The 27,301-nt window shown below is 34.9% G+C and overlaps 4 protein-coding genes across 5 annotated transcripts; 2 read left to right on the forward strand and 2 right to left on the reverse strand.

Annotated features, from left to right (window-relative positions):
• The first annotated feature begins 7,078 nt into the window (after window positions 1–7,078).
• On the forward strand, window positions 7,079–14,336 carry LOC104808584. Of its 2 annotated transcripts, XM_010534291.2 has the most exons (4): window positions 7,079–8,269; window positions 13,204–13,271; window positions 13,365–13,554; window positions 13,636–14,336. In XM_010534291.2, the coding sequence occupies exons 1-4, from the start codon at window positions 7,918–7,920 to the stop codon at window positions 14,178–14,180; spliced, it is 1,155 nt and encodes a 384-aa protein (XP_010532593.1). In that variant the 5' UTR covers window positions 7,079–7,917; the 3' UTR covers window positions 14,181–14,336. The 2 variants fall into 2 exon arrangements, with proteins under 2 accessions (XP_010532593.1, XP_010532592.1); XM_010534290.2 differs by lacking the exon at window positions 7,079–8,269 and having other exon boundaries at window positions 12,019–13,271.
• A 4,975-nt stretch (window positions 14,337–19,311) lies between these two features.
• LOC104808585 (elongation factor-like GTPase 1) lies at window positions 19,312–22,926 on the reverse strand. Its single transcript, XM_010534292.1, is given in 2 exon segments — window positions 19,312–20,914; window positions 20,917–22,926. Coding segments are annotated over 2 exon segments (3,060 nt in total). The 5' UTR covers window positions 22,571–22,926; the 3' UTR covers window positions 19,312–19,508.
• An 823-nt stretch (window positions 22,927–23,749) lies between these two features.
• On the forward strand, window positions 23,750–26,353 carry LOC104808587 (armadillo repeat-containing protein LFR). Its single transcript, XM_010534293.1, is given in 9 exon segments — window positions 23,750–23,919; window positions 23,921–23,979; window positions 24,471–24,640; window positions 24,763–24,905; window positions 24,998–25,245; window positions 25,352–25,457; window positions 25,544–25,682; window positions 25,765–25,892; window positions 25,977–26,353. Coding segments are annotated over 9 exon segments (1,365 nt in total). The 5' UTR covers window positions 23,750–23,803; the 3' UTR covers window positions 26,233–26,353.
• Window positions 26,328–27,288, reverse strand: LOC104808586. The gene is made up of 2 exons (XM_019201991.1): window positions 27,071–27,288; window positions 26,328–26,595 (listed from the first exon to the last, which is right to left on the reverse strand). The coding sequence occupies exons 1-2, from the start codon at window positions 27,197–27,199 to the stop codon at window positions 26,494–26,496; spliced, it is 231 nt and encodes a 76-aa protein (XP_019057536.1). The 5' UTR covers window positions 27,200–27,288; the 3' UTR covers window positions 26,328–26,493.
• Between the last annotated feature and the right edge of the window lie 13 nt (window positions 27,289–27,301).

Consider the following 27,301-nt stretch of genomic DNA (forward strand, 5'->3'; position numbering starts at 1 on the left):
ATGTTTATATATGTACGTGTGTATATATATATATATATATGTATGTGTATATGTATATATATATGTATGTGTATATGTATATGTATGTATGTGTACGTGTATATAGATATATGTATGTATGTATGATTGTTTGTGTATATATATGTATGTTTGTGTGTATATATGTATGTATGTGTGTATGTATATATATATGTATTATATATATGTATTTATATATTTTATGTATATATAAACATACGTAAGTTCTTTATATATATAATATGATATGTATGTATATATATTAATTAATATTAGGGGTATTTTGGCCATTTAATCAAAACGCTGCAAAACGCTATCGTAATGTAATATTTTAGTTGCGATTAGAATATTGATGTTTTGTTGCGATTACGGACGATTACGATTCCAGCAATCACTTTTTCAATCACCCGTAATCGCCAGAAGTCGCAATCGTTGCGATTGCGGGCGATTGCGTTACCACCAGTCACACCCTTAGTAGTTAAGAGTGTAATCTGTATAATATATGATTTGTGAAATCAAATAGTATATGAGGATTTGATCATATCTTAGATGCAATTTCAAATGGACGGTCCCACGCCTATTTTTTTCAACCTTCTGATAGGTGGGGCCCAGAATATTTCATTAATGGATAGAGCAACAAAACTTTATATTAAATTCACTTATCATGTCACTTCAACAATTCAATCATTATAATTCCAGAATTAGGGACCTTGATCAGCTTATATATATAGATATATTAAATATATATATAGTTTGCAACACTCGAAACCAATTCCACATGACAACCCAAATAAATGTGTAATGAATAGGAATAATAAATAATAGTTTTATAATTCTTTATTTTTGGTTCGATACATCTATATTCAATGATTCAGATCAAGACTGTATTTGAGTGTGTTGAATATGCCGTAAAATAATTATTAGAATAACCGCAAAAAAAAGGAACTTCTACCCTATTTTGCAAATACATTTATAAATAACATGAGAAATCATTTGTGTGTGCACATAGGAATATGAATATGAATATGAATATATGCCAAATTCAAGGGGGAAATTATAAAATAAAGGAGCCAAAATAGGTGGGGTATGGTGATGTAAAGCAGAAGGAGATATATATAACCATCATCACACTCACGCACACCCACATATATATACACACACACACATATATATATACATTCATAGATATAATAAGTCCATTATAAAAAAAGCCTTCATATCTTCTTCAATCCTTGTCTTGATCCAAACCCCAATATATTATAACCCTTCTTCTCAACATGTAGGTATGTATGTATGTATGTATGTATGTATGCATGCATGTATGTATGTATGTATGTAGGTATGTATGTATGTATGTATGTATGTATGTATGTATGTATGTATGTATGTATGTATGTATGTATGTATGTATGTATGTATGTATGTATGTATGTATGTATGTATGTATGTATGTATGTATGTATGTATGTATGTATGTATAATAGTAAAATCGGTTCTAATAATGTCGAGTATCTCCACGAACATATATATATCATCAACACAACGCTACTTGACAAATTTCACATTGCTACATATTTTTATACACAATATATATATATATATATATATGCCTGTTTATAATTATATCATTATATCTTCATAAAGACTATTGATGGGAAAATAAAACGGTACGACATTAGATGAGAGTAGATTTGTCTTATCAAATTTAATTCGGTAGGTCCAACCAATTGAGTCTTTTTTTTAAGGTAATTGACGTTAGCCATTTTTATTTTTTTCCTATCTTTATTTAATTTCCAACTTTCGTAATTAACCAATATATTATAAAATTTTACATATAAAAAATAATATTGCATATTACATTTTTTTTTTCATAGAAGAAAAATATTTCATTTTGAAATAAATTATTTTAGATTATTTTTCGATTAGATTATTTTTTAGATTCGGTTTTTAAGAAAATTATATCCATTTTTGTATTATGGTTTTTAAATAACATAAACAAATGTATTTTTTTTTCATTTATTTCTTTCTTCGTATGTTTCAATATATAATTAGTTTTTAGATTATTTTCGAGGATTAAATATCATTTTTTATTCAATTTTACATATATGAATTAAATTAATTTGGGTTCTATCAACTGCTACTAAATTGGATTCGACCCGAGATCGGAAAAACATAAAAATTATAAGTACAACCATTGTGTCATCGTATTATTCGAATATCAGATATTTATGAATGTTATGCAAATAACTCCGATTAAAAATATAATTATCTAATAAAAATCTAAATGAACCATATAGTTATTTACTTGTTAGGTTTTGAACAAAACCACTAAATCCAATGGCCGCAAACAAAGTAGTCACACCTAATTTTCTGCCTAAAAAACCCCAAAATAAAAATGAAATAAAAACAAAGAAATAATATTAATTTAGAGGGGAGAGGAGGCTTTTCCCAAACCCACATAAGCCGACTCATTAGTTATTTTAGGTATTAATTTTGCATTGCATTTCCGTAATAAATCTAATGAAAATTCTAATTTTAAATATCTTGAAAATATATTGTATGAATTATTCAAAGTAAATATGATTTATAGTATATCAAGAAATTTTATGGAAAAACTATAAGGACCATTGATTTCATAGATTTTGACCCGTCATCTAACTAGGTGATCATTGTGAGTGAAGACACGTGAGACCCACTTCAATTTATTATACTTTATATGACTTGGGTGTAATATATATATATATTGATTTTTTAGTACTTAAACCTATCATTTTATTATTTAAAAAATTCATGCAATTTTTTTTATAAATCGGATGTCTTGAATCAAGGTTCAAACTAATTTTAGAGTCGAAAATCAATTATATAATTTAGATTATACACTGTCTCTTCAAATTTGATGTTCGAACTTGGTTGATAGAAAATTAATATAATGTTATATGCATGGTACAATATTTTCTCACCTTTTTTCAAAATAAATTATTGAGAACGCACAGTATATACTATATAGTTTACATTCAAAGAATCAAGGAATAATTTTAGAATTTGATGTGCATGAAATCTTACTATTTTAACAACTACGATGATTCTTTTTAAAAAAAATCGCAAGTAAATGATTTTATATTCACGAATTTATGAGACGTATTTATTGTAAACTAGTTATAATATGATCAAACTGTTAGTTTTTTTATTATGTAAAAAATGTAGTGGTGGATCTAGGGGTGGGCACGGATCGGATATTCGTGATTTTTGGGATATCCGTATCCGTATCCGACCCGTTCAAATATTTGATTTTATTATCCGTATCCGATCCGTAATTTACGAATATCCGTAATTTCGGATATCCGTAAATATCGCGGATATTTGCGAATATCCATATCCGACATTAAAAATTATAAAAATTAAATTCAAATTTAAATAAAAATTTTAAATATAAAGAAAATATATAAGTTATTTAATATAAATGTTATTCACAATTTAAAATTTAAAATTTAAATATTTTAAATTAATTCAAATACAAATATAATCATAGTTTATCATATACAAATATATTGAAAGTTCAAAATTCAAAAATTAAACATAATAAATTTTAATTTTCAAAAGATTAATATTTTACATCTCAATATATATACAAAATATTTATTAAATATCTCTATAAAATAGATAAGTATAAAGCATTTTAAATTTTTATAGCAAATTATTTTATATTTAATAATATTATTAATTAGTACGGATCGGATCGGATATGTCGGATAATTCGAATTCGATATCCGTATCCGATCCGTATCCGACAAATAATTCAAAATAAATATCCGTATCCGATCCGTAACCTTCGGATATCCGAATTTTCGGTTCGGATACGGTTCGGATAACGGATCGGTTCGGTTTTTCCGGATATTATATCCACCTCTAGGTGGATGATAACATTTTGTATTTATCTTTGCCTCTACGATTTAATGGATATTTTATATTTTTTTTACTGTCCCCTTGTGGTTGACAAAATGTGAAACCCCTTCTCCCAAAAACAAAACTCATAATATATTATCTAACAAATCTGTCTGAAAATAGTATTTCTTTGGTTAATTTTTATTAAATAAATACTTTTTCTGTGTGTCTCTAAGTCGTATATTCTGGTTTATTTCATCGCAACCAATATGAAAGAAAATAACCGATCCCACAAAATTTATAATTTTCCATTATATATTTTCACAAAAAAAAATTTACTGCAATTTAAAATTGAAAGTGATACAGTGACAAGAATACTTTGGCGTTAAATTAGAAATAAAATGGGGAAAAAAATAAAGGACAAAGTCATGAAATTCATCAAAGGGAGTGTCTAACTTTGCAATTCCCACAGCCTTAAGAGAAAAAAAAACTCTTAAAGGCAGCAACTTTTCCTAAATTAATTTAATAAAAAAACAAAAGATCTTAATTATGAGTCTTGGAAAAGCTAATCAGGAAATCAATTTTGATAAATGCTTTTACTTAACCAATGATTTCATTAAGATACAGAGGTATTGACAAATGTAAAAAATAAAATACATGTATATGGTATAAAATTTGACCATATTTATATGATGTTTGAAAACAATGAAATCGCATGCTGTTGAAAGATTTTTTTATTTATGGTAGAAGTTCTATAAATAGTTTAGAGACCAAATTCTAAATCTAGTAGAATGTGGTTTTTAATATTTTAGAAAATGTATTAAAAAAATAAAAAGACTTATTTATGGCTTTTTCATTTTGGAAATTATTTAAAATTCTTTAATGGGAAACTTAATCATGGATTTCAAAGTGAAAAAGTATAATTGCAGCTCATGAAAAGAAAGTTCACTCAAGAGGTTTATCAATTCAATTGTGCTTTTGCCCAAACCCTATTAAATCAAAAAGGAAAAAAAATCAATGGGATTTCTACACACACACACACACATATATATAACCCCTGAATAATCTGAATATAAAATAATTAAAAATAGCTAAAAATAAAAATTATTTTAAATGGATGTTTTTTGAAAATTTAATTTTACACAAAAACCAAGGGGAAATTCATAATAAAATGGAAAATATCCACTCTTAACCTTTATTTTATTTTTGGTATTGAACGTAAAAAAAGGAAAGTAATTTATGCAAAATACTCTTAATATGTATTTGGGTATTTGGTGTATCGAAAGTACAAATTCACAACTCCAAAGTACAAAATTAACACGATCGTTTTATTGAAAGTACAAATCCGTGACATGGGAAATCTTGATATTGTGGTGGTTGGATTGAAGACGTGACAAAGTGGGTTTGTTTTTATTTTTCAAAACAAGGGCCGGTAATGATAATTTGTTAAGTGAAAAAAGAATGATTAAAAAGAGTAATTACACAGAATTTAAAAAATTATAAAGAAAAAGGGAGTGGAAATAATAATCAGTGTTGTCAGGCCCCGTGGGATTTTTTATTATTTTTATCTTTTTTTGGGGAATGTAAACATTTAAAAAAAATGAAAACAAAAAAAATATATAGGGCCTAGTAATTTTGAAAACTCTCCACATAAATGCTGGGATTTTGTTGCCCATAACATCAACAAATCTCATATCAACAGTGAAAAAACTTGCAATTTCTTTATATATATATATATATATATATATATACAGTGTGTATAAATAGGGTATTTTATTTTTCGATTTTGTATCCATGAAAAATAGTGGACCCAAAATAAGGGTAAATAAAAATTCCTGGAAAAAGGGTCTGATAACTTGATTGCTGTAGAGGGAAAGTATCCTCAGCTTTTGGGGGAAAAGAAAAATTAAGTCCCCACTTCTTTTTTTTTTTATTCTTTAAATTGGTGTAATGATCACTGCAATATTATAATCCCTATATCCTATTTTTTAAAATTTACGGATAAAAATGAAATGAGAACCACTTTCTATTTTTGTTATAGTTTTATAAATAAAATATTAATTTATTTCTTCAATAACTACGGCATGCCGTTAAACGTAGGAGTCAACATTTTTTTTTTCTTATAATTTTTATATTTAAAATATTTAGTTTTTTAATTAGATATTGATTTGATTCAACTTCGAAGTTATTAAAATATTGATTTTTAATTCTTCTAGATCCGTAGAATTTTTAGATTGGTTTTGAGAATGTTTTAACTTGATTGTAAAAAATAGTATCCAATTGATTTTAGATTATAATTGAAATACAATTGTTATAATTATAAATATATGGTAACTAAATGTAAATTCGGGCTCAATTCAACGTGACATGGACACGGTCATTGATAATACATATGAATATATAGGCTTGCAAAAAATATCTATGCATTGTGTGAACCAAATTGTATATATTGTATGGTACATATGAAATTATGGAGCTTTGGTTGTCCTTTGAATCGGCGGCAGCATTGGATAATTACAGACATGCGTACAAAGGAAGTGTCGTCTTCTACATTCTTTTTTCATTCACGTGTCTAAATTCTCTCACCATTTTCAAATTTTTCTTTCCTTTATTTTCTTTTCACTTTTACTTTCCTTTTTGTAAAAAAAAAAAAAAAAAGACCAAACGGTCAAAATGTTTGGGCCCATCTCGCAAGTTAATTTAGTATTATGTAATTAAGGTTGTGAATAATGTGGTGAATAAAGTAGTTAAAGTCTAATAATTACAGCATGGGGTAAAGATAATCTAAGGGGAGCTGATGTTGTCATCATTTCCCATTCAGATAATTACTGCCATCACTTTTCTTTTTTATTTTATTTTTTTCAGCTTTTCCCCCCTTTGTCCTTTAGTGCTCAGTCTAATAATTTTTTCCCCATTCACGAATAAAAGTAATTATATAAATAAAGCGAGTTAAATCGTATTTACATCTCTTCCTGACACGTGTCCTTGAAATATTGGACATGTGGCAGTTTCCCCATCTTCTATAATTTCTCCCGTGATTGAAATAAATAACAAGAATTTCGGGCTTTCTAAAATGGAAGGGTATTTGCCTGAAATTCCACGCTATTGGAAGGGACATATGCGTAATTTCAACGATTCCATTTACTGACACGTCTCTGTAAAAAGGATTCACCACTCTTAGATATGAAAAAAAAAAGGCAAAGCAATTAAAAAAAAACAATTAACCGACTCGTCCCACTAAGAAGGATACAATGGTAATTCCACAAATACGAATTCGAAATAGTTTTGTTGCCACGTAATATCCGACGTGGCATGTCCGGGCCTAGTCAGCTTCACCACGGCCTCTTCAGCTTCGGCTCTTTGCTCTTATAAGAGCACCCAACCTCCCTTTACCCACACCATCCATCCACGCCAGGAAAAAAATAATTAAAAAAAATTTCAACAATTTTCTTTCTAGATTTTTCTTCTACCTTTTATTTGCCGGCGAAGTGAATCTCCCCGGAGAAATGAAATTTCCGGTGACCTTTTCCCTTGTTTCCGCTCGTAGAATCGCCGTTTCCGATCACCGTCGTCATGTGTTCCGTGAAAACCCTCGGAGCTAAGGAAACCTGATCCGTCCCTAAACAACTTTTTCCTCCGTTTTAGTATTTTTTTTCCTTCGATTAGTGTTGTGAAGATGATCGTCTGATTGCAGAAGCCGGAATAGGTTTCTTCTCGTAGTAGCTGAGAGGTTTTGGTAGATTCTGGTTTTTTCCTTCTTCTGTGGTTACGAAGCCCAGACGATGCCAATTTTGGGATTTTGATTGTTGATTTTTGTTTCTGGAGAGAGATCTGGGGCGCTTGGAGGAGATGGAGTTGTAAATGTGCACGAATTTGTGGCGTTCTTGAGGGAGTTTGAATTTTCTGTTTCGTCTTCTGTCTACCCTCTTTGAACGAGAACTGACTTGGACCAAACCGGAGAAAGAGAGAGAGAGTCGGAGAGATATTAGATCTTCTGCTCAGTTGTCTTCTTAACTGATGCCATTTCCGATGAAGATCCAGCCGATTGACATCGATTCACCGGCGGTGAGAGAGCCAGCTCGAGCGGATTCAGGCAAACCAGTGCTCAAGTCTCGCCTCAAGCGGCTGTTTGATCGGCCGTTCACAAGCGTCTTGAGGAGCTCGACCTCAGAGAAACCCATCCCTGGCGCTGTGGAAGCTCAGTACGGCCGGGATGGAGGTGCCGCAACTGAGTTCGAGCCAAGCTCCGTTTGCTTGGCGAAGATGGTGCAGAACTTCATAGAGGAAAACAACGAGAAGCAATCCAAATGTGGCCGCAACCGCTGCAATTGCTTTATCGGGAACAACGACAGGTCCGATGACGAGCTAGATCTGTTCGGCATCGAACTCTAATCGGGGATCTCAAGTTCTAATATCAGATTTGGCTCTCTCAAGTCCTAAATCCACTATCCAATAATTTAACCTATCGATCTCTCAACCTAATAGATTAAAATATCAAACGCATTAATATAAATGTTATTCATAATTTAAAATTTATAATTTAAATATTTTAAATTAATTCAAATACAAATATAATCATAGTTTATCGTATACAAATATATTGAAAGTTCAAAATTCAAAAATTAAACATAATAAATTTTAATTTTCAAAAGATTAATATTTTACATCTCAATATATATACAAAATATTTATTAAATATCTCTATAAAATAGATAAGTATAAAGCATTTTAAATTTTTATAGCAAATTATTTTATATTTAATAATATTATTAATTAGTACGGATCGGATCAGATATGTCGGATAATTCGAATTCGATATCCGTATCCGATCCGTATCCGACAAATAATTCAAAATAAATATCCGTATCCGATCCGTAACCTTCGGATATCCGAATTTTCGGTTCGGATACGGTTCGAATAACAGATCGGTTCGGTTTTTCCGGATATTATATCCACCTCTAGGTGGATGATAACATTTTGTATTTATCTTTGCCTCTACGATTTAATGGATATTTTATATTTTTTTTACTGTCCCCTTGTGGTTGACAAAATGTGAAACCCCTTCTCCCAAAAACAAAACTCATAATATATTATCTAACAAATCTGTCTGAAAATAGTATTTCTTTGGTTAATTTTTATTAAATAAATACTTTTTCTGTGTGTCTCTAAGTCGTATATTCTGGTTTATTTCATCGCAACCAATATGAAAGAAAATAACCGATCCCACAAAATTTATAATTTTCCATTATATATTTTCACAAAAAAAAATTTACTGCAATTTAAAATTGAAAGTGATACAGTGACAAGAATACTTTGGCGTTAAATTAGAAATAAAATGGGGAAAAAAATAAAGGACAAAGTCATGAAATTCATCAAAGGGAGTGTCTAACTTTGCAATTCCCACAGCCTTAAGAGAAAAAAAAACTCTTAAAGGCAGCAACTTTTCCTAAATTAATTTAATAAAAAAACAAAAGATCTTAATTATGAGTCTTGGAAAAGCTAATCAGGAAATCAATTTTGATAAATGCTTTTACTTAACCAATGATTTCATTAAGATACAGAGGTATTGACAAATGTAAAAAATAAAATACATGTATATGGTATAAAATTTGACCATATTTATATGATGTTTGAAAACAATGAAATCGCATGCTGTTGAAAGATTTTTTTATTTATGGTAGAAGTTCTATAAATAGTTTAGAGACCAAATTCTAAATCTAGTAGAATGTGGTTTTTAATATTTTAGAAAATGTATTAAAAAAATAAAAAGACTTATTTATGGCTTTTTCATTTTGGAAATTATTTAAAATTCTTTAATGGGAAACTTAATCATGGATTTCAAAGTGAAAAAGTATAATTGCAGCTCATGAAAAGAAAGTTCACTCAAGAGGTTTATCAATTCAATTGTGCTTTTGCCCAAACCCTATTAAATCAAAAAGGAAAAAAAATCAATGGGATTTCTACACACACACACACACATATATATAACCCCTGAATAATCTGAATATAAAATAATTAAAAATAGCTAAAAATAAAAATTATTTTAAATGGATGTTTTTTGAAAATTTAATTTTACACAAAAACCAAGGGGAAATTCATAATAAAATGGAAAATATCCACTCTTAACCTTTATTTTATTTTTGGTATTGAACGTAAAAAAAGGAAAGTAATTTATGCAAAATACTCTTAATATGTATTTGGGTATTTGGTGTATCGAAAGTACAAATTCACAACTCCAAAGTACAAAATTAACACGATCGTTTTATTGAAAGTACAAATCCGTGACATGGGAAATCTTGATATTGTGGTGGTTGGATTGAAGACGTGACAAAGTGGGTTTGTTTTTATTTTTCAAAACAAGGGCCGGTAATGATAATTTGTTAAGTGAAAAAAGAATGATTAAAAAGAGTAATTACACAGAATTTAAAAAATTATAAAGAAAAAGGGAGTGGAAATAATAATCAGTGTTGTCAGGCCCCGTGGGATTTTTTATTATTTTTATCTTTTTTTGGGGAATGTAAACATTTAAAAAAAATGAAAACAAAAAAAATATATAGGGCCTAGTAATTTTGAAAACTCTCCACATAAATGCTGGGATTTTGTTGCCCATAACATCAACAAATCTCATATCAACAGTGAAAAAACTTGCAATTTCTTTATATATATATATATATATATATATATACAGTGTGTATAAATAGGGTATTTTATTTTTCGATTTTGTATCCATGAAAAATAGTGGACCCAAAATAAGGGTAAATAAAAATTCCTGGAAAAAGGGTCTGATAACTTGATTGCTGTAGAGGGAAAGTATCCTCAGCTTTTGGGGGAAAAGAAAAATTAAGTCCCCACTTCTTTTTTTTTTTATTCTTTAAATTGGTGTAATGATCACTGCAATATTATAATCCCTATATCCTATTTTTTAAAATTTACGGATAAAAATGAAATGAGAACCACTTTCTATTTTTGTTATAGTTTTATAAATAAAATATTAATTTATTTCTTCAATAACTACGGCATGCCGTTAAACGTAGGAGTCAACATTTTTTTTTTCTTATAATTTTTATATTTAAAATATTTAGTTTTTTAATTAGATATTGATTTGATTCAACTTCGAAGTTATTAAAATATTGATTTTTAATTCTTCTAGATCCGTAGAATTTTTAGATTGGTTTTGAGAATGTTTTAACTTGATTGTAAAAAATAGTATCCAATTGATTTTAGATTATAATTGAAATACAATTGTTATAATTATAAATATATGGTAACTAAATGTAAATTCGGGCTCAATTCAACGTGACATGGACACGGTCATTGATAATACATATGAATATATAGGCTTGCAAAAAATATCTATGCATTGTGTGAACCAAATTGTATATATTGTATGGTACATATGAAATTATGGAGCTTTGGTTGTCCTTTGAATCGGCGGCAGCATTGGATAATTACAGACATGCGTACAAAGGAAGTGTCGTCTTCTACATTCTTTTTTCATTCACGTGTCTAAATTCTCTCACCATTTTCAAATTTTTCTTTCCTTTATTTTCTTTTCACTTTTACTTTCCTTTTTGTAAAAAAAAAAAAAAAAAGACCAAACGGTCAAAATGTTTGGGCCCATCTCGCAAGTTAATTTAGTATTATGTAATTAAGGTTGTGAATAATGTGGTGAATAAAGTAGTTAAAGTCTAATAATTACAGCATGGGGTAAAGATAATCTAAGGGGAGCTGATGTTGTCATCATTTCCCATTCAGATAATTACTGCCATCACTTTTCTTTTTTATTTTATTTTTTTCAGCTTTTCCCCCCTTTGTCCTTTAGTGCTCAGTCTAATAATTTTTTCCCCATTCACGAATAAAAGTAATTATATAAATAAAGCGAGTTAAATCGTATTTACATCTCTTCCTGACACGTGTCCTTGAAATATTGGACATGTGGCAGTTTCCCCATCTTCTATAATTTCTCCCGTGATTGAAATAAATAACAAGAATTTCGGGCTTTCTAAAATGGAAGGGTATTTGCCTGAAATTCCACGCTATTGGAAGGGACATATGCGTAATTTCAACGATTCCATTTACTGACACGTCTCTGTAAAAAGGATTCACCACTCTTAGATATGAAAAAAAAAAGGCAAAGCAATTAAAAAAAAACAATTAACCGACTCGTCCCACTAAGAAGGATACAATGGTAATTCCACAAATACGAATTCGAAATAGTTTTGTTGCCACGTAATATCCGACGTGGCATGTCCGGGCCTAGTCAGCTTCACCACGGCCTCTTCAGCTTCGGCTCTTTGCTCTTATAAGAGCACCCAACCTCCCTTTACCCACACCATCCATCCACGCCAGGAAAAAAATAATTAAAAAAAATTTCAACAATTTTCTTTCTAGATTTTTCTTCTACCTTTTATTTGCCGGCGAAGTGAATCTCCCCGGAGAAATGAAATTTCCGGTGACCTTTTCCCTTGTTTCCGCTCGTAGAATCGCCGTTTCCGATCACCGTCGTCATGTGTTCCGTGAAAACCCTCGGAGCTAAGGAAACCTGATCCGTCCCTAAACAACTTTTTCCTCCGTTTTAGTATTTTTTTTCCTTCGATTAGTGTTGTGAAGATGATCGTCTGATTGCAGAAGCCGGAATAGGTTTCTTCTCGTAGTAGCTGAGAGGTTTTGGTAGATTCTGGTTTTTTCCTTCTTCTGTGGTTACGAAGCCCAGACGATGCCAATTTTGGGATTTTGATTGTTGATTTTTGTTTCTGGAGAGAGATCTGGGGCGCTTGGAGGAGATGGAGTTGTAAATGTGCACGAATTTGTGGCGTTCTTGAGGGAGTTTGAATTTTCTGTTTCGTCTTCTGTCTACCCTCTTTGAACGAGAACTGACTTGGACCAAACCGGAGAAAGAGAGAGAGAGTCGGAGAGATATTAGATCTTCTGCTCAGTTGTCTTCTTAACTGATGCCATTTCCGATGAAGATCCAGCCGATTGACATCGATTCACCGGCGGTGAGAGAGCCAGCTCGAGCGGATTCAGGCAAACCAGTGCTCAAGTCTCGCCTCAAGCGGCTGTTTGATCGGCCGTTCACAAGCGTCTTGAGGAGCTCGACCTCAGAGAAACCCATCCCTGGCGCTGTGGAAGCTCAGTACGGCCGGGATGGAGGTGCCGCAACTGAGTTCGAGCCAAGCTCCGTTTGCTTGGCGAAGATGGTGCAGAACTTCATAGAGGAAAACAACGAGAAGCAATCCAAATGTGGCCGCAACCGCTGCAATTGCTTTATCGGGAACAACGACAGGTCCGATGACGAGCTAGATCTGTTCGGCGGTTCCACCGACTCCTTTACCGGTGGATCTTCCTCCGACGCTTCCGACTACCTGAAGGTAAGCGAATTCGGTTCGTGGACCTTTCCTTTCCAATTTCTCGGAAAGCAAACATAGTTGTAACGATTCATGGCTGTGTTCCCAATCCAACAGAGCTTGATCCCTTGCGCGAGCGTCGGCGAGAGGAACCTGTTGGCAGACGCGGCGAAGATTGTCGAGAAGAACAAATCCGTCAAACGTAAAGACGATATGAGGAAGATTGTCAACGAAGGACTCTTATCACTTGGCTACGATTCCTCTATTTGCAAATCCAAATGGGAAAAATCTCCCTCTTTCCCTGCCGGTAAGATCTCCACAACCATCATCACCTACGTGTCTTCTCGTCTATTCCTTATGACTTAGCTAAATCTTTTGAAAACTCCAGGCGAGTACGAGTACATAGATGTGATTGTGGAAGGTGAACGGTTGCTAATCGACGTTGATTTCCGATCGGAGTTCGAGATCGCCCGGCAGACCGGCGCCTACAAAGCCGTGCTTCAATGTCTACCTTTCATCTTCGCCGGAAAACCAGACCGCCTCGGCCAGATCGTTTCGATCGTCTCGGAGGCAGCGAAGCAAAGCTTGAAGAAGAAGGGCATGCATTTCCCTCCGTGGAGGAAAGCCGAGTACATGCGAGCCAAATGGCTCTCCTCTTACACACGCGCCTCCGTCTCCACCGAGGAGCCGCCGTCTGCGGCCGCGGAGGAGAAGACTCCGGAGCAAGATTCTCCGGCGGAGCTCGAGCTGATATTCGGCGGGAAACCGGTGTCTCCGGGGTTGAATTCCTCTTCCTCTCCTCTTCAGCCGTTGGTTTTTGGCGATTGTGACGGCGATGATGACGCGGCGTGGCAACCTCCGCCGCCGCGAGCGGTGGAGGGAGAAGCGAAGGCCGTCACCGGATTGGCCTCACTGTTCAAGGAAAAACCCTAAGGAAATTTTGGATTTCTTTTTTCTTAAAAATTTTCCCCCTAATTTCCCAAATCGAGGAAAAAAATATATAATCGGATAACATTAGGATATATCCTTCCTTTGTCTTTTACCTTCTCTTTTTTTATCCCCTTGTTTTTTTCTATGCAAGGGTCACTACTTTTCACGATGTAGTAAAAAATAAAAGAAAAAATGTTATTACCATAGTAAAAAAAATTTTTAAAAAAAAGGAATAATAAAATGTTATTATCTCTGGGATTTAGTACTTAGGAAACCCAAAAGCACCTGAGAAACAGTGCAGTGAATATTGTCTTATTATATTAATCCTCCAAAATTTAAAAAAAAAAACTATCTTCTTTTCACTGCAACTTTTTTATTAAATAGAGGTTGGAGCATATGGGAGCAAAGGAGCATTACGAGTCACTTTAATTTCTCACCTTTTCATAAGCATTTGCAAAGTAATAAATTTTTTTATTTTATGGTGTTAATATAATGCTTGGTACACGCATTTTTTTTATTTTAATTTGTATTTATTTTATTTTATGACGACATCATTTTTGAGAGAGAGAGAGAAGCTCGTGGCGTCTCGATAGCCGTGGAATGCCAGAGGCCAGTGCTGTTTCATTAGAACAGCGTGATATATTATTCTCTTTTCTGATTTTTTTTTATTTATTTATTTATTTTTCCCAATTTATTTAAACTCCGAAATGAGCCAAAATTATTATCCCGTATTATATTGTCCATGTGATAATGCTAATCCTCTACATGAACTAACAAGCAATTATAATTAAAATTAAAATTGCTATTTTCTTTTAGTATTTCAAAATCACTTATGTATATGACATGTTTTTTTTTGTACAAACGGCGTATGACTCGGTCCATATGACCAAACATGTAATATAATATATGGAATAAAAATAGTATTATTATTATACACATATATGTACGCATTATTTATGTAATAAATTGATCATATGGTTTCCAATTTTCTTCAGCAGTGTTGGATGACTTGGTCCGTTCTACCCAATTTGCAGCGACGTCTTTGATTCTCTACAATCAATATAAATATAAACATATATTTTAATACTCGCATAATAGAATTATGATGACAAATTAACGATAAATAAAAACCAGAATAATTTGTAATAAATATAACCATTTATTTAGGAACTTAAATCAAATAGAACAATAAAAAATATTTATAGAAAACAAAAATACAACAAAGAACATTGAAATTAAAATTATATAGACTACAAAAATTTTAAAACGTCTAAATACCTAGAACTTTGAAATAGCTAGATCAAGAAAAAAAATATTTATTTGATATATATCGAAATTTTCACACATCCAAATAAGCATTTTAAATAATTCGATTATTTTTTTTACCACATATTCAAAAAAAAACATACAAATTATTTTAAAATTATTTCGGCAGATGTCAAAAATAAAAATCATGATAATCAAACATAATAGCATTCATCGAGATTCATGTATTAGTGCTTGAAACACGTGTAAGATATGCATAAACGGTTCATCTTTATTTTTGCTATTTTTTTTTTTAATGATTTCATTCTTTTTTCAAGGGAAATAAAAATCGAACATAATAAATTATATGACCTAACCTTTCATGTGAAATTTGAAAAACATTTTAATTTCGCATTGCCCAAAATAGCTGAATGCATTACAAATTTATTACAACATAATTCATGGTCAACGTTAATTTAATACTCCTTTTTCTTGGAACTAAGAAGAGATCCGGAATTGGATCAGGGATGGTCAACGTTTATACTTTTGCACAATTAGTATTTTCAGTTATATTTATTTAATTTATAACAATTTAACATCTCGTGTAAATTATCGAATATATATTGTAGAATAAATTCAACCTCGTATTTTTTTAAAATATTCACATAAAGGCCTTGGTCTACTCTATTTATTTGTAGTGTGAAACAATGAGGACCCCGTTTAACCCTAAGCCACATATCAATAATCATATCGCTTTATTATTTACTATTTGCTACATTAAAATCAAACCATACTATTACAATTTTTGTTATATAAAATTTATAAATTGTTTATAGAAATATCTTTACTAATTTAACTACTATACTTATTTTATTTAAAAACACAATAATTTTTTTTTTCAAGTTGTTCGAGGCAAATGTAGGATATTTTTTAACTTATGTATAAAAATTAATTATTTGATTTATTTGGTTAGATTTAAATTGTGCGTGTATTGCTTATTTTGTTATTTATTGTTACTAGCAATTGTACTTGACAACTATGGTCCGTGACACCATTTAAAAATGGACAGATGAAATTCAATTATTCAAGCAACAATTTTTTTTTTCTCCTTTGAGGAGAAAGCCGATCCATCTTTTTACATAGACCTAACTGTTTTCCAAATATATACATATAATTAAATATATTTTTCATTTAGCATATATCTATATGTATGTATCGCAATCATTGATTGTGGGGGCACTTGTATTCATATAATAAAATTTCATATATATATATATATATATATAATTATATTAAATAATAGCAATAATGTTGGGTTGCATGAAGTGGGTAGGGTCGGTTACAATAATTTCCGAAGGTGTGGGGTAACCTTTCCTTTTTATTCAAAAACTTAACCATCTACCTTTTTTTTTATTTTGGATTTGACATTATTTCCATGGGAAGTAAAAGTATATTATATTATTTACCATTATTAATTTACAATTATATTATTATATCCAAATATTTCACTTGTTAACCACAATTCAAACATTAATAAACCATGTCTAAGAATTAGGCTATTTAGGAAAGCTCCTCTTCACCCACTCTTTTGAATAAGTTTGGATATTGAATTGCCCGTGGCCAAATAATATGCTTATTTTATCAATGATTAAATTATTTTACAACCAAATTGCAATTTTTTTTATTATTATATATGTGAAGCCCCACATGAAATGAACGTTGGGGTAATTTTATTTACAAGGTTATCCATAAAATTATATGATATAGTCATATAGACAAAGATGTATCATTTTTATATGGTAAACATAATCATTAAACATATTGAAAACCACTTTTTAATGTTGAATTGGATGTTTCTTTTATACAATATTTAAACATATTAGATCCCCCAAATGAACAAAATTTGTAAAAAAAAATACACTAAAAAATTGATAACCCCACAACATTTGTTTCATGATTTCACATTATTAGTTTAATTCATTTAATCTGAACCGTCCATTTTGGTTAAAATGTGTCATTTATGATATGATTTAAAATTATATTATATTGATACAAACAATGGGTTATATATATATATATATAATATTCTATAGAAATTATTAGGTAAACTATAAACAACTACTCACATTATTTAATAATGGGTTTTTACAAACTTATTTCTCTTATTTCACACGAATTATTATATTGATGGATTCAAAATGGATAGAAGTTCCATCTCATGCACACATCCACATGTGATCATAATCATACTACAACTTGCTCTTGAAAAAGTGTGAAATTACAATAGAAAATACGTGAAATGTTATAAAAAGATGACGATGACGATGATACATACATATATATATATATATATATATATATGTTATATGGTTGGATGGATCGTCAAAATAACACAACGCACACGGATAATATGTGAGTTCGAGGGCTTTTTCAAATACTTATCCATTTTGCGACTTCGTCTTATCTTGGAATATTAGGTTACATGTGCAGGTGGTCCTCTTTTCTTTTCTTTTTTTATTTCCTAATAATTACATTTTATCATTTTTTTTAATTTTTTTACGTTTTTCTTTATTATTTAAATATAAGTGACCTATGAATTCATAGTACTGAATTCATTAAGTTGATCCACTCGCAGTGGGACGGCCTCTGTACTGTTCATCACCATTTTTCTTTTTAAAGTTTTTATTTTTAATTAGAAAACATTATATTGTTGAATGACCACAAAATAAATATATAAAATTTTATGGAGATTTTTTATTTGTAGATAAAACCGAAAGTTTAAGGTGCACGTCAAATTGTAAACATGATGGCAAAAAATAAAATAAAATTGGATCACAGAAATAACAAATATTTATCGGTGTATTAGGATAAGAACGAAGTATTATTGAACAATAAATAAAGAAATAATGCCCTTTTGTCGTTTTGTAACTCTGCATATATTAAATAATTGAAGAAATTCTGAATAATTTATTATCTTGTAATGATTCAGATGAATACACACATATATATGTATAATTGTTGCTTTGGGAAGCATCGAAGTCCCACATTTCCATTTAATTCAACTTAAAAGCAGACCTGTCTGATGGGAAGTCTAGTTTTTAATTTTATGCAATATCAGTAGGGGTGTCAAACGAGCCAGCTCGGATCATTTTGGGCTCGGCTCATTTGGCTCGGATCGTTTTGGGCTCAGCTCGTTAGGTTCGTTTTCTAACGAGCCAGAAAAACCTCGGCTCAGATCGCTCGCCAGTTTTCCGATCTGAACGAACCGACTCGTTGAGCCAATGATATATAATATTTTTTATTTATATTTATTTTAAATATAATTATAAATTTAAATAAATACATAAAAATTTAATAAAACACCAATATCATTTAATATTTTCAATTATCACCATCATAATAATTAGTATATTTATAATATCGAATAAATGATATAAAAAAAATTAATATAAAATTATATTAGAATTTTTTTATATAAATTTAATTTATTTTATAAAAAAATATCAACTCGTTGAGCAGCTCGCCAACTCGCCGAGCCAGCTCGTCGAGCCAGACTCATTGAACACGTGTTCAATGAGCTCTGGCTCGTTAGACTCGTTTTTTAACGAGTTGAAAAAATTACGGTTCAGATCGCTTGTTTTCTGGCGAACCACGAGCCAGCTCGCGAGCCGGACTCGTTTTGACACCCCTTACATATCAGACAGCTTGCAGGCGATTATTAATACCCATCAAAACAGAAAAAGGAAATTAAAAAAAAATGTGAAATAAATAACAAAAACGCATAATTAAATTAAAAGAGTGTGAATACTGAGTTAAAAACACAGGAAACCCAGACAAATTGCATAATATGCAAAAAAAAAAAAACGAAAAAAAGAAAACGAAAACAGAATTCAAAAATTCAATTTGGTATACCTCACTCGTCTCAAACGTGAACCGGTCCGGTTAACAATACAAAATGGGTCTCAAAGGCCCATTTTAAGGCCCATTGACTTCAAAACTTTCCCTCATTAAACTACAAATGGGCCTAAGCTCGTCAACACTGCCCAAATTGGAAATGAATTTTTTTTTTTTGTGAAAAAAAACGATTCAAACTTTACGAGCCAAGGTCCGCTGCTTGGTAGCGTGTTGAACCACCTTCTCCTCCACGTGAAGCCCTTTCCTCCGCCTCACGCCATTGATGAGCTTCCTGGCCGTGTTGGGAAGAACACTGGCTCCATCCCCAAACTCTTCGAGCTCTTCTTCGGTCTTCGGCACGAAGAACGGATCCTCCTGAATCATTTCCCAGTGGCTCAGAACCATGAGCGCACTCGCAGCCCCTGACGTTCCCTTTCGCAGCTCGTCCGCAAACCCAAAGCTCTCCGAGACCGGCACGTAGGCATGGACCGTGAAAAGCGGCGACCCTTCTTGCATCTCTTCCTTGAGAACCCTGGCCCGTCTCCGGCTGAGAACCGCGTACATTGGGCCGAGATACTCTGGCGGGGTGTTCAGTTCGCAGAAGTACATGGCTTCGACCAGACGTGGTTGTTTCTGGAGCAATGCAGCTCGGCAGGCGTCTTTCACCGCCGTCATGACTTGTCCCGTGAATATCCCGAAGTTTTCTGGTTGCGGGTTTGCTTCAGATTCTTCGGTGAGTGGAGGAGAAGAAACCTGTGCTTGAATGGTGAACCCTAATCCCCACATGGCTTCGTCGCATAACGGTCCGGATGCTGTCGCTAGCTGAAACCCAGATACGATACTGCTCTCGAGTGACTGTGCTTCTCTGTACAGTGTCCGTGTCTTCTCTAATGGTGCCTCAGATGCCAGGATAGTCTCTTCTACAAACCCTAGCCTCTGAGAAACATGAGGAGAACCTCTCACGACAATGGATTCCTCTGTGTCGGTGGCAGTTCGTTTGCTGTCGGGAGTGAAGAGGATGTTAGGTCCTATTTGTCTTGGCCCAAGTGCCCAAATCCTCTCGAGCAGCTTCTTCCATTCAGCTTTACATTTCTCGGACAGATCCTTGTCCATCTCAGCAGCATCAGACGAGATGTCGTTATCAATGGCTTCCATTAACAGTTTCTTGAAAGCTTCAACCGGATCCATGTCATCTCCGGTGCTCAGAGTTTGTGGCCCGTCTATTATCTTAACACTCTGACCACCCTTTCCTCCGATTATGTCTCCGATCAATTCAGAATTCTCGTCAAGAACCTTAGTTAGACCCGGAGGCAGTTTCATGACTCGTACTTGGATAATGCATCTACCGTTTGGAGTTACCTTCTCAGCAAAATCCGAGCTTAAACTGAGCGATTTCAAGCTTTCCGATAGATTGTATCCGTTCCCCTCTATAGTCTCCCTGTAGGATACGAGAGGCGGTGACACTTCAAGGTTCACTTTCGCAAACCTTTCCTTCAAATCCTTTACGCATCTTTCTAGATGAACTTCCCCAGCGGCGGCAAGAACGTGTTCTCCTCTGGAAGATACCGTTACCTCCACAAAAGGGTCAGCTCGGTTCGAGCAGCCATATCTGCCGGATCAGAAGGTTCTATCGCTACTCGTAGGGTGGGAGAAACTTGAAACTCCATGCTTGAGAAAGGCCAACAGTTTCGAGTTGAAGAAATTGTTGCAGATTTTGATATATATGGCCCGAGCCCTCTGATGGCCACAATATTCCCTGCCTTTGCCTCTGTAACCGGTTTCAAACCTTGGCCCATCATTAGATATAGGGACTGAAGTTCCGCTTCTTGAACGTATTTCTGAGATAACTCGCCTTTGAGAGGATCATATAACGCTGAAAGCACAAAGACCCGCTGTCCTGCAGAGAGAACACCACTGAAGACCCTCACAAATGCAAGGAAGCACTCATCCGACTCGATTTTAGTATCTTCATCGTTCAAACCGCTCGATATCTCCCTGTGGTTTGCAGTTTGAGGAATCATTTTCATCGGGACAGCAAACATTTTAGATACAAATGCAACGCAAGGGGCTTCACACCTAGAATCACAACCCTCTACTGATTTTCTAACACGTTCCGCCTCTTCAAGGATGTCAGAATCAACATCGCCGCCGATAATCTGTCTTTTCGGGACCAACCGAGAAATTCTATACGATTGGGCGGCAATGGGATCTGGCAGATGCTTGACCACCATAGACAGGACAGCATCAGACATAGGAAGCCAACGGCTCATGACTGATTGAAGCACGTTTTTCGGATCCTTGTTCTGAAGTTCACGAGGTGGTATGGACAAATTAAAGGACTTTATAACTTTCTCAAGCATGGCTCGGTCCCCATCTGGCTCGAGAGCAGCCTGGTACACCTGCCACAACGGTTCAAGCACAAACTGCACGAACATCGGTCTTGCTTTGCTTCCGGCACTTAAACCTTTCTTCCCTACAATCATCTTGGACTTCGGAAGATAATAACGTGGACCCCACAAAGATCTCTGCAATGCAGCAGCACTAGCACCGAGCTTGGAAGCGTAAAAATCTGCAAACTCATGAATGCTGAAACCCCAGCCGTCTAATGCACAAACAAACACCACATTACCCTTCTGAGGCTGAAAAGTATCTTCTTCATCATCTTCCAACAACTCGAGATTCTCATCAGTCAGCTCACCCGAAGGACCAGCAAGTATAGAATCGACATCCGACAGATACTTCTCTGCCTTATACGCACTCACTATCCCATTAACCTCGTGAACGATCCTCAACAAACGGGTATATGCCTCCATCGGGCTCAATCTCAACTCGCAAATCAACCGATCAATTTTGTTAAGAACCAAACAAGGGGTCAGCCTCTCAATCCAAGCTTGACGCAACACAGCATGTGTCTGAATGTGAACGCCCTCGACGGCATCGACCAAAACCAATGCCCCATCGCTGAGTCGGGCAGCTGTAGAGACCTCACTACAGAAGTCCATATGGCCTGGGGAGTCTATCAAGTTAATGAAGTAGTCCTTGTAATGGAGAGCAATAGAAGAGCTCTTCATCGTGATGGCCCGTCTCTGTTCTTCATCGAGATAATCCATATACCGAAGCTTACCGGCTAATTTCGGATGAATCACACCGCCACCCGAGGCAGCAATAAGGTGATCAGCGAGTGTTGTCTTACCATGATCAACATGTGCCAAGATACATATGTTCCTAAGTTTCGTAGTATCAGAGTCATGCATCGTTCCTTCCTAAAAGAAGAACAGTTCAAATTCGCCTAAAATTGACTGCACCGCTCGATTCAGACCCACAAAGCCAAATCAAACAAACCCTTTAAAGGAAATCGAATCCAATTGAATATACGTGTCAAGACCAAAACTTCGACCTCGAATTAGGTAAACCAGAGGGGTGGGAAGATGATACCGAAACGAAAAAGAAGGGAAACCCAACTCCAAAACCCTAATAAAGCTTCCAAATTAGGAGAAGAAACCTGCTTCGGTGGCTGTTTCAGTGTAGAGAAACGCAACAAAGCAGCGGCGGATTGGTCGTGTCTGCTTCGGCGGCTGTGTGGAGAGACGCAACAGAGGCATAGGAGGATTTGTTCGGGTTCTTCACTCAAATGACCCAGATGGGTCGCATGAATTTCACCTGTACACCAGAAAAAATATAACACATTTTTTTCTCCGTAAAAAGACGAAATTACCCTTAATGAATCACGATATTTATCCGTTCGAAAACAACTTCGTTATTACGACTTCGTAATTAATTCTAAATATAGTTACAAAAAGGTGGCAAAATAAATCATACCTCTTATTTTAGTTGTATATCAGTTATATGTTAGTCGCAAAAAGGTCGTAAAAAATAAAACGAAAAGGGTATTTTGGACTTTTTCACCCGAAAAGTGGGTTAAAATTGAAAAAAAAAAATTTTTTTTTTGGAAGTGGTGTATCCTGAAATTGGTGTGAAACAAGTAGGTTATTTGGGTAATTTTCCCGATTTGTTCTGCGGTTTCTTTAGAGACGCCTCTGTACGATTTCGGGTCAGACTCCTTTTATAGTGTACTTCGTGAACAATATAAAAAAAAAAGGTAACCTTCTGAATCGTTTGGAAGGTTTTATGTGGCCAAGGCCCAGAACCGCGGAGGATCCTCCTGAAATTGGTGTGAAACAAGTAGGTTATTTGGGTAATTTTCCCGATTTGTTCTGCGGTTTCTTTAGAGACGCCTCTGTACGATTTCGGGTCAGACTCCTTTTATAGTGTACTTCGTGAACAATATAAAAAAAAAAGGTAACCTTCTGAATCGTTTGGAAGGTTTTATGTGGCCAAGGCCCAGAACCGCGGAGGATCCGACCCGCCTCGGATTCAAATTAAAATTCGCACCACATCTGGGCCGGGTCAAAATATGTGCCCTAATTGATTCCAATTTCACCCAAATCAGAGGCGGGAGCGAAAGAGAGAAACACAGAGAGAGAGAGATGCAGAAAAGGGAGCAGGCAAAATCCGGCGGTCAGTCCGGCGGAGGTTCAGCGCCACCGCCGAAGAGAGGCCGTCCTTTTGGAAGCACCGCCGCAAATTCAGCCGCAGCAGCAGCGGGCGATGGTTCCCTCGGCGTTCCTCGGGCCTTCGCTTCTAGTTCACAATTCTTTTGTCGGTAAGTGGGAACAAAATCGTATCCTTTATCTTCGTTGCACCTCCATTTCGTTCAGATGCTCGCGTAGTTTCGAGCTCGAGATCTTTTTATTGGTTTAATTTGTCATTGGAACGAGGACTGAAAGTCAATAAACACTTCGTACTATGATTAAATCTGTCTGAGTCGTGTAATGTTTGATCTCTGGAGCCGTTCTCTCTCTCCCTCTCTCTCTCTCTTGCAGTTGTTGAAACGAGTTTAGTGGCACTGAGCTAAAGCTCACTGTTTTGTGTATCCCTGAGGTCGTGTTTCAATCGTACAATGAGTTTTAGTTACTAAAAGAGTAATATAGGAACAAAAATCTGATGTCTTAAGCATATTGTATCTTCCCGGCTAGTGACCGATAAGATGGAAAAGGATGTTTTTTGTTACCTTGGAATGCTTTTCATCTCATTCTGTAGTCTATTGGATACTGACATTACCAAATTTCTTTGTGTTTATGGTGGAATATATAGACCAGAACAACAAAAGAATAGTCCTTGCGCTTCAGAGTGGGTTAAAGAGCGAGGTTACATGGGCGCTGAATACTCTCAACTTGCTGTCCTTCAAGGAGAAGGAAGATTTCCGAAAAGATTCCACGCCTCTTGCGAAAATACCAGGCTTGCTCGATGCGCTTCTGCAAATCGTGGGTTTGATTCTTTGGTTTTACATCCTGTGTGAAACTTCACGGGTTTGAATGTTCATCTCACTATTCCTTGTATGCTTTTATCTATTCTGTCTCCGAATTCATATCGCTGAATGTTGCAGATTGATGATTGGCGTGACATAGCACTCCCAAAGGAGCTGACCAGAGGACCGAGAATGAGGTCATTAGGTGTGAATTCTTCTGTTACCGGATTCGGCAGCGAGTATGATGCTCTTGCCGTTAATCAATCTCCCCAACCTCCAGGGTATAGCTCATGAGATGATTTCCTTGGGGTGATGCTGAATATAGTTTTTACGGTTTTAAACCTGAAAAATACCGCATGGTTTTGGATAGCAGGTCAGGCACGGTTTCAGAGACGTCGAGGAAAAAGAACTCAACAACAGATCAATCTTCTCAGTGGTGGTTGGAGGAGGATGGTTTATTCAATCTAGATGACGAGGGGAGAGCCGAGAGACAGATGTGCGCTGTTGCTGTGTCAAATGTTATACGTAACTTCTCCTTCATGCCAGATAACGAGGTTTTAATGGCGCAGCATCGCCATTGCTTGGAAACCGTTTTCCAGTGCATACAAGATCATGCAACTGGTGAATCTTAACATACTCCGGTCTTCTTGCGGGCTGATTTCAAAGTTCATGCATTTTCTCTGTTATCGTTATCGGGAACTATTGCTAAGAGAAGTAGTTGTAACAGAGGATGAGGAACTGGTCACAAATGCGCTCGAGACGATCGTGAACCTTGCCCATTTGATGGATCTTCGAATCTTCAGCTCGCATAAGCAATCTTACATCAAAATATCGTACGTTTTGAATTTCTCGCCTTCTCCAATGAATCATTTCTTATGTTTCTGAAGATGACATGACTCGTTATGTTTCTGATGTTCAGCGAAATGCAAGCGGTTCAAGCCGTGGTGGGAATATTAGATTCTCCCGTCAAGGCCTGGCACTGCGCAGCAGCTGAAATGCTGGGCCGCCTGATCATAAACCCGGACAATGAACCTTTCCTTCTCCCCCTTATCCCGCAGGTTTTATTCTCTTCTCTTAATCTTTCATACCGATATATCAAACTCGCTCAAGTACTGAAAACCCCGAGTATGAATCATTCAGATACACAAGCGATTAGTCGATCTCTTGAGCATACCAGCCATTGATGCGCAAGCCGTAGCTGTTGGTGCTCTCTACAACCTTGTAGAGGTCAACATGGATTCCAGACTAAAGCTTGCTAGTGAGAGATGGTAAAAAACGCCCTTCCTCTTTGTTTCGTTATTTCGAGGAATAGTCATTGCACCAATAACCCAATGAACTTATATCTCGTTCAGGGCGATTGATCGATTACTGAAGGTGATAAAGACTCCTCATCCGGTTCCAGAAGTCTGCAGGAAAGCTGCTATGATACTGGAGAATCTTGCCTCGGAGCCGCAGAACAGAGCATCATTACTTGCATATGAAAATGCTTTTGCAGAACTTCTCTTCCAAGATGGAAGATACTCTGATTCATTTGCCAGGATTTTGTGTGAGCTGACCGCTAGATCGAACAACAGAGTGGCTTCGGCCCGTGGAATCTGGGGCATGTAGTGTCCGAATTAGGGTTCTTGAGGTTGTAATGGATCTGAAACAGTGTTGCAACTCATCTCTTTATATGTAAAAGCACAATCTGTGTCCAGGGTTTGGACAAGGCTGACAGCCTTTTTTTCTTTATCATTATTGCTCTCAAAGAGCTATATGTTATATGATATTACAGGGAAGAAACCAAACCAGTGTAACAGAAAAGATTCCATAAGCACAACATTTTGCCACATTCTGCAAATACTGCTAAGGTTCGGGTAGAAACCCGATTTATCCGATGTTTCTCTTGCGGGCGAGTTCTCGGGCCGCCTCTCTCAACTCCTCGGGGGAAGGAGGTCGGTCTGCGTTTTCCGGGTAGACGACATATGAATGCTGCAAACAAAAACAACACTCGGGTCTCGGGTTAGTTAGTTAACCTCGTACACAAAAGGGAAACGGTTCAAAAATCACAATCTTTTGCACTACAGAAAGCTTTGATTTTAATGCACCATTTGCATTGTAACATAAGATCAGATGCTATTCAAAAAGGATTGAAAAAACCTATAATTGTTGTTATTCTAAACTTTTGTATTTGTATGCCTAAGTAAATAAGGCGTAGATATGGATGAAGACAGTTATCTCCAAGTAATTCTTAATCTTCTGTGTTGGATAACAAAGAACTCAGAAAAAAAAAACACAAAATTCCAAAGCGATTCATCGAGATTAAAAATCAAACACCCTAATGAAATTGCATCACTATACCGCCGACAAAAAGCTGGGGATTTCGAAGAAACTCAGTGAGAACATGAATCGAAGCAACTAACGAAGAATTCCGAATAGCAAAAGGAGAGAGAGAGAGAGAGATTACATTTCCCATGAACTTTTTGATGTTGGAGCTGTTGTTGGCGAAAGTGTACATGAGGAAGATAGGAACGGCGACGTAGACGCCGAACTTAGCGATCTCCAGAATCCCCTTCGATGTCCCCAGAGACGACATTTTTTCTCCTGATAAGATTTCGCTTTGGACCAAAACCGATCAAATCAGAAATTTAGGGTTCTTGATTGGATTTTCTTTTTCAATTTGGGGGGGGGGGGGGGG

The sequence above is a fragment of the Tarenaya hassleriana genome, unplaced genomic scaffold (assembly GCF_000463585.1).
Source record: "Tarenaya hassleriana unplaced genomic scaffold, ASM46358v1 Cleome15, whole genome shotgun sequence".
Taxonomy (NCBI): domain Eukaryota; kingdom Viridiplantae; phylum Streptophyta; class Magnoliopsida; order Brassicales; family Cleomaceae; genus Tarenaya; species Tarenaya hassleriana.

Excerpts from the sequence above, each read along its gene's own strand:
- LOC104808586 (XM_019201991.1), bottom strand. The coding sequence starts at position 27,199 with ATGTCGTCTCTGGGGACATCGAAGGGGATTCTGGAGATCGCTAAGTTC. Across the intron at positions 26,596-27,070 it reads TCAAAAAGTTCATGGGAAAT|CATTCATATGTCGTCTACCC; the intron begins GTAATCTCTCTC and ends TTTTGTTTGCAG.
- LOC104808584 (XM_010534291.2), top strand. The coding sequence starts at position 7,918 with ATGCCATTTCCGATGAAGATCCAGCCGATTGACATCGATTCACCGGCG. Across the intron at positions 8,270-13,203 it reads CAGGTCCGATGACGAGCTAG|ATCTGTTCGGCGGTTCCACC; the intron begins ATCTGTTCGGCA and ends ATGACGAGCTAG. Across the intron at positions 13,272-13,364 it reads ACGCTTCCGACTACCTGAAG|AGCTTGATCCCTTGCGCGAG; the intron begins GTAAGCGAATTC and ends CCAATCCAACAG.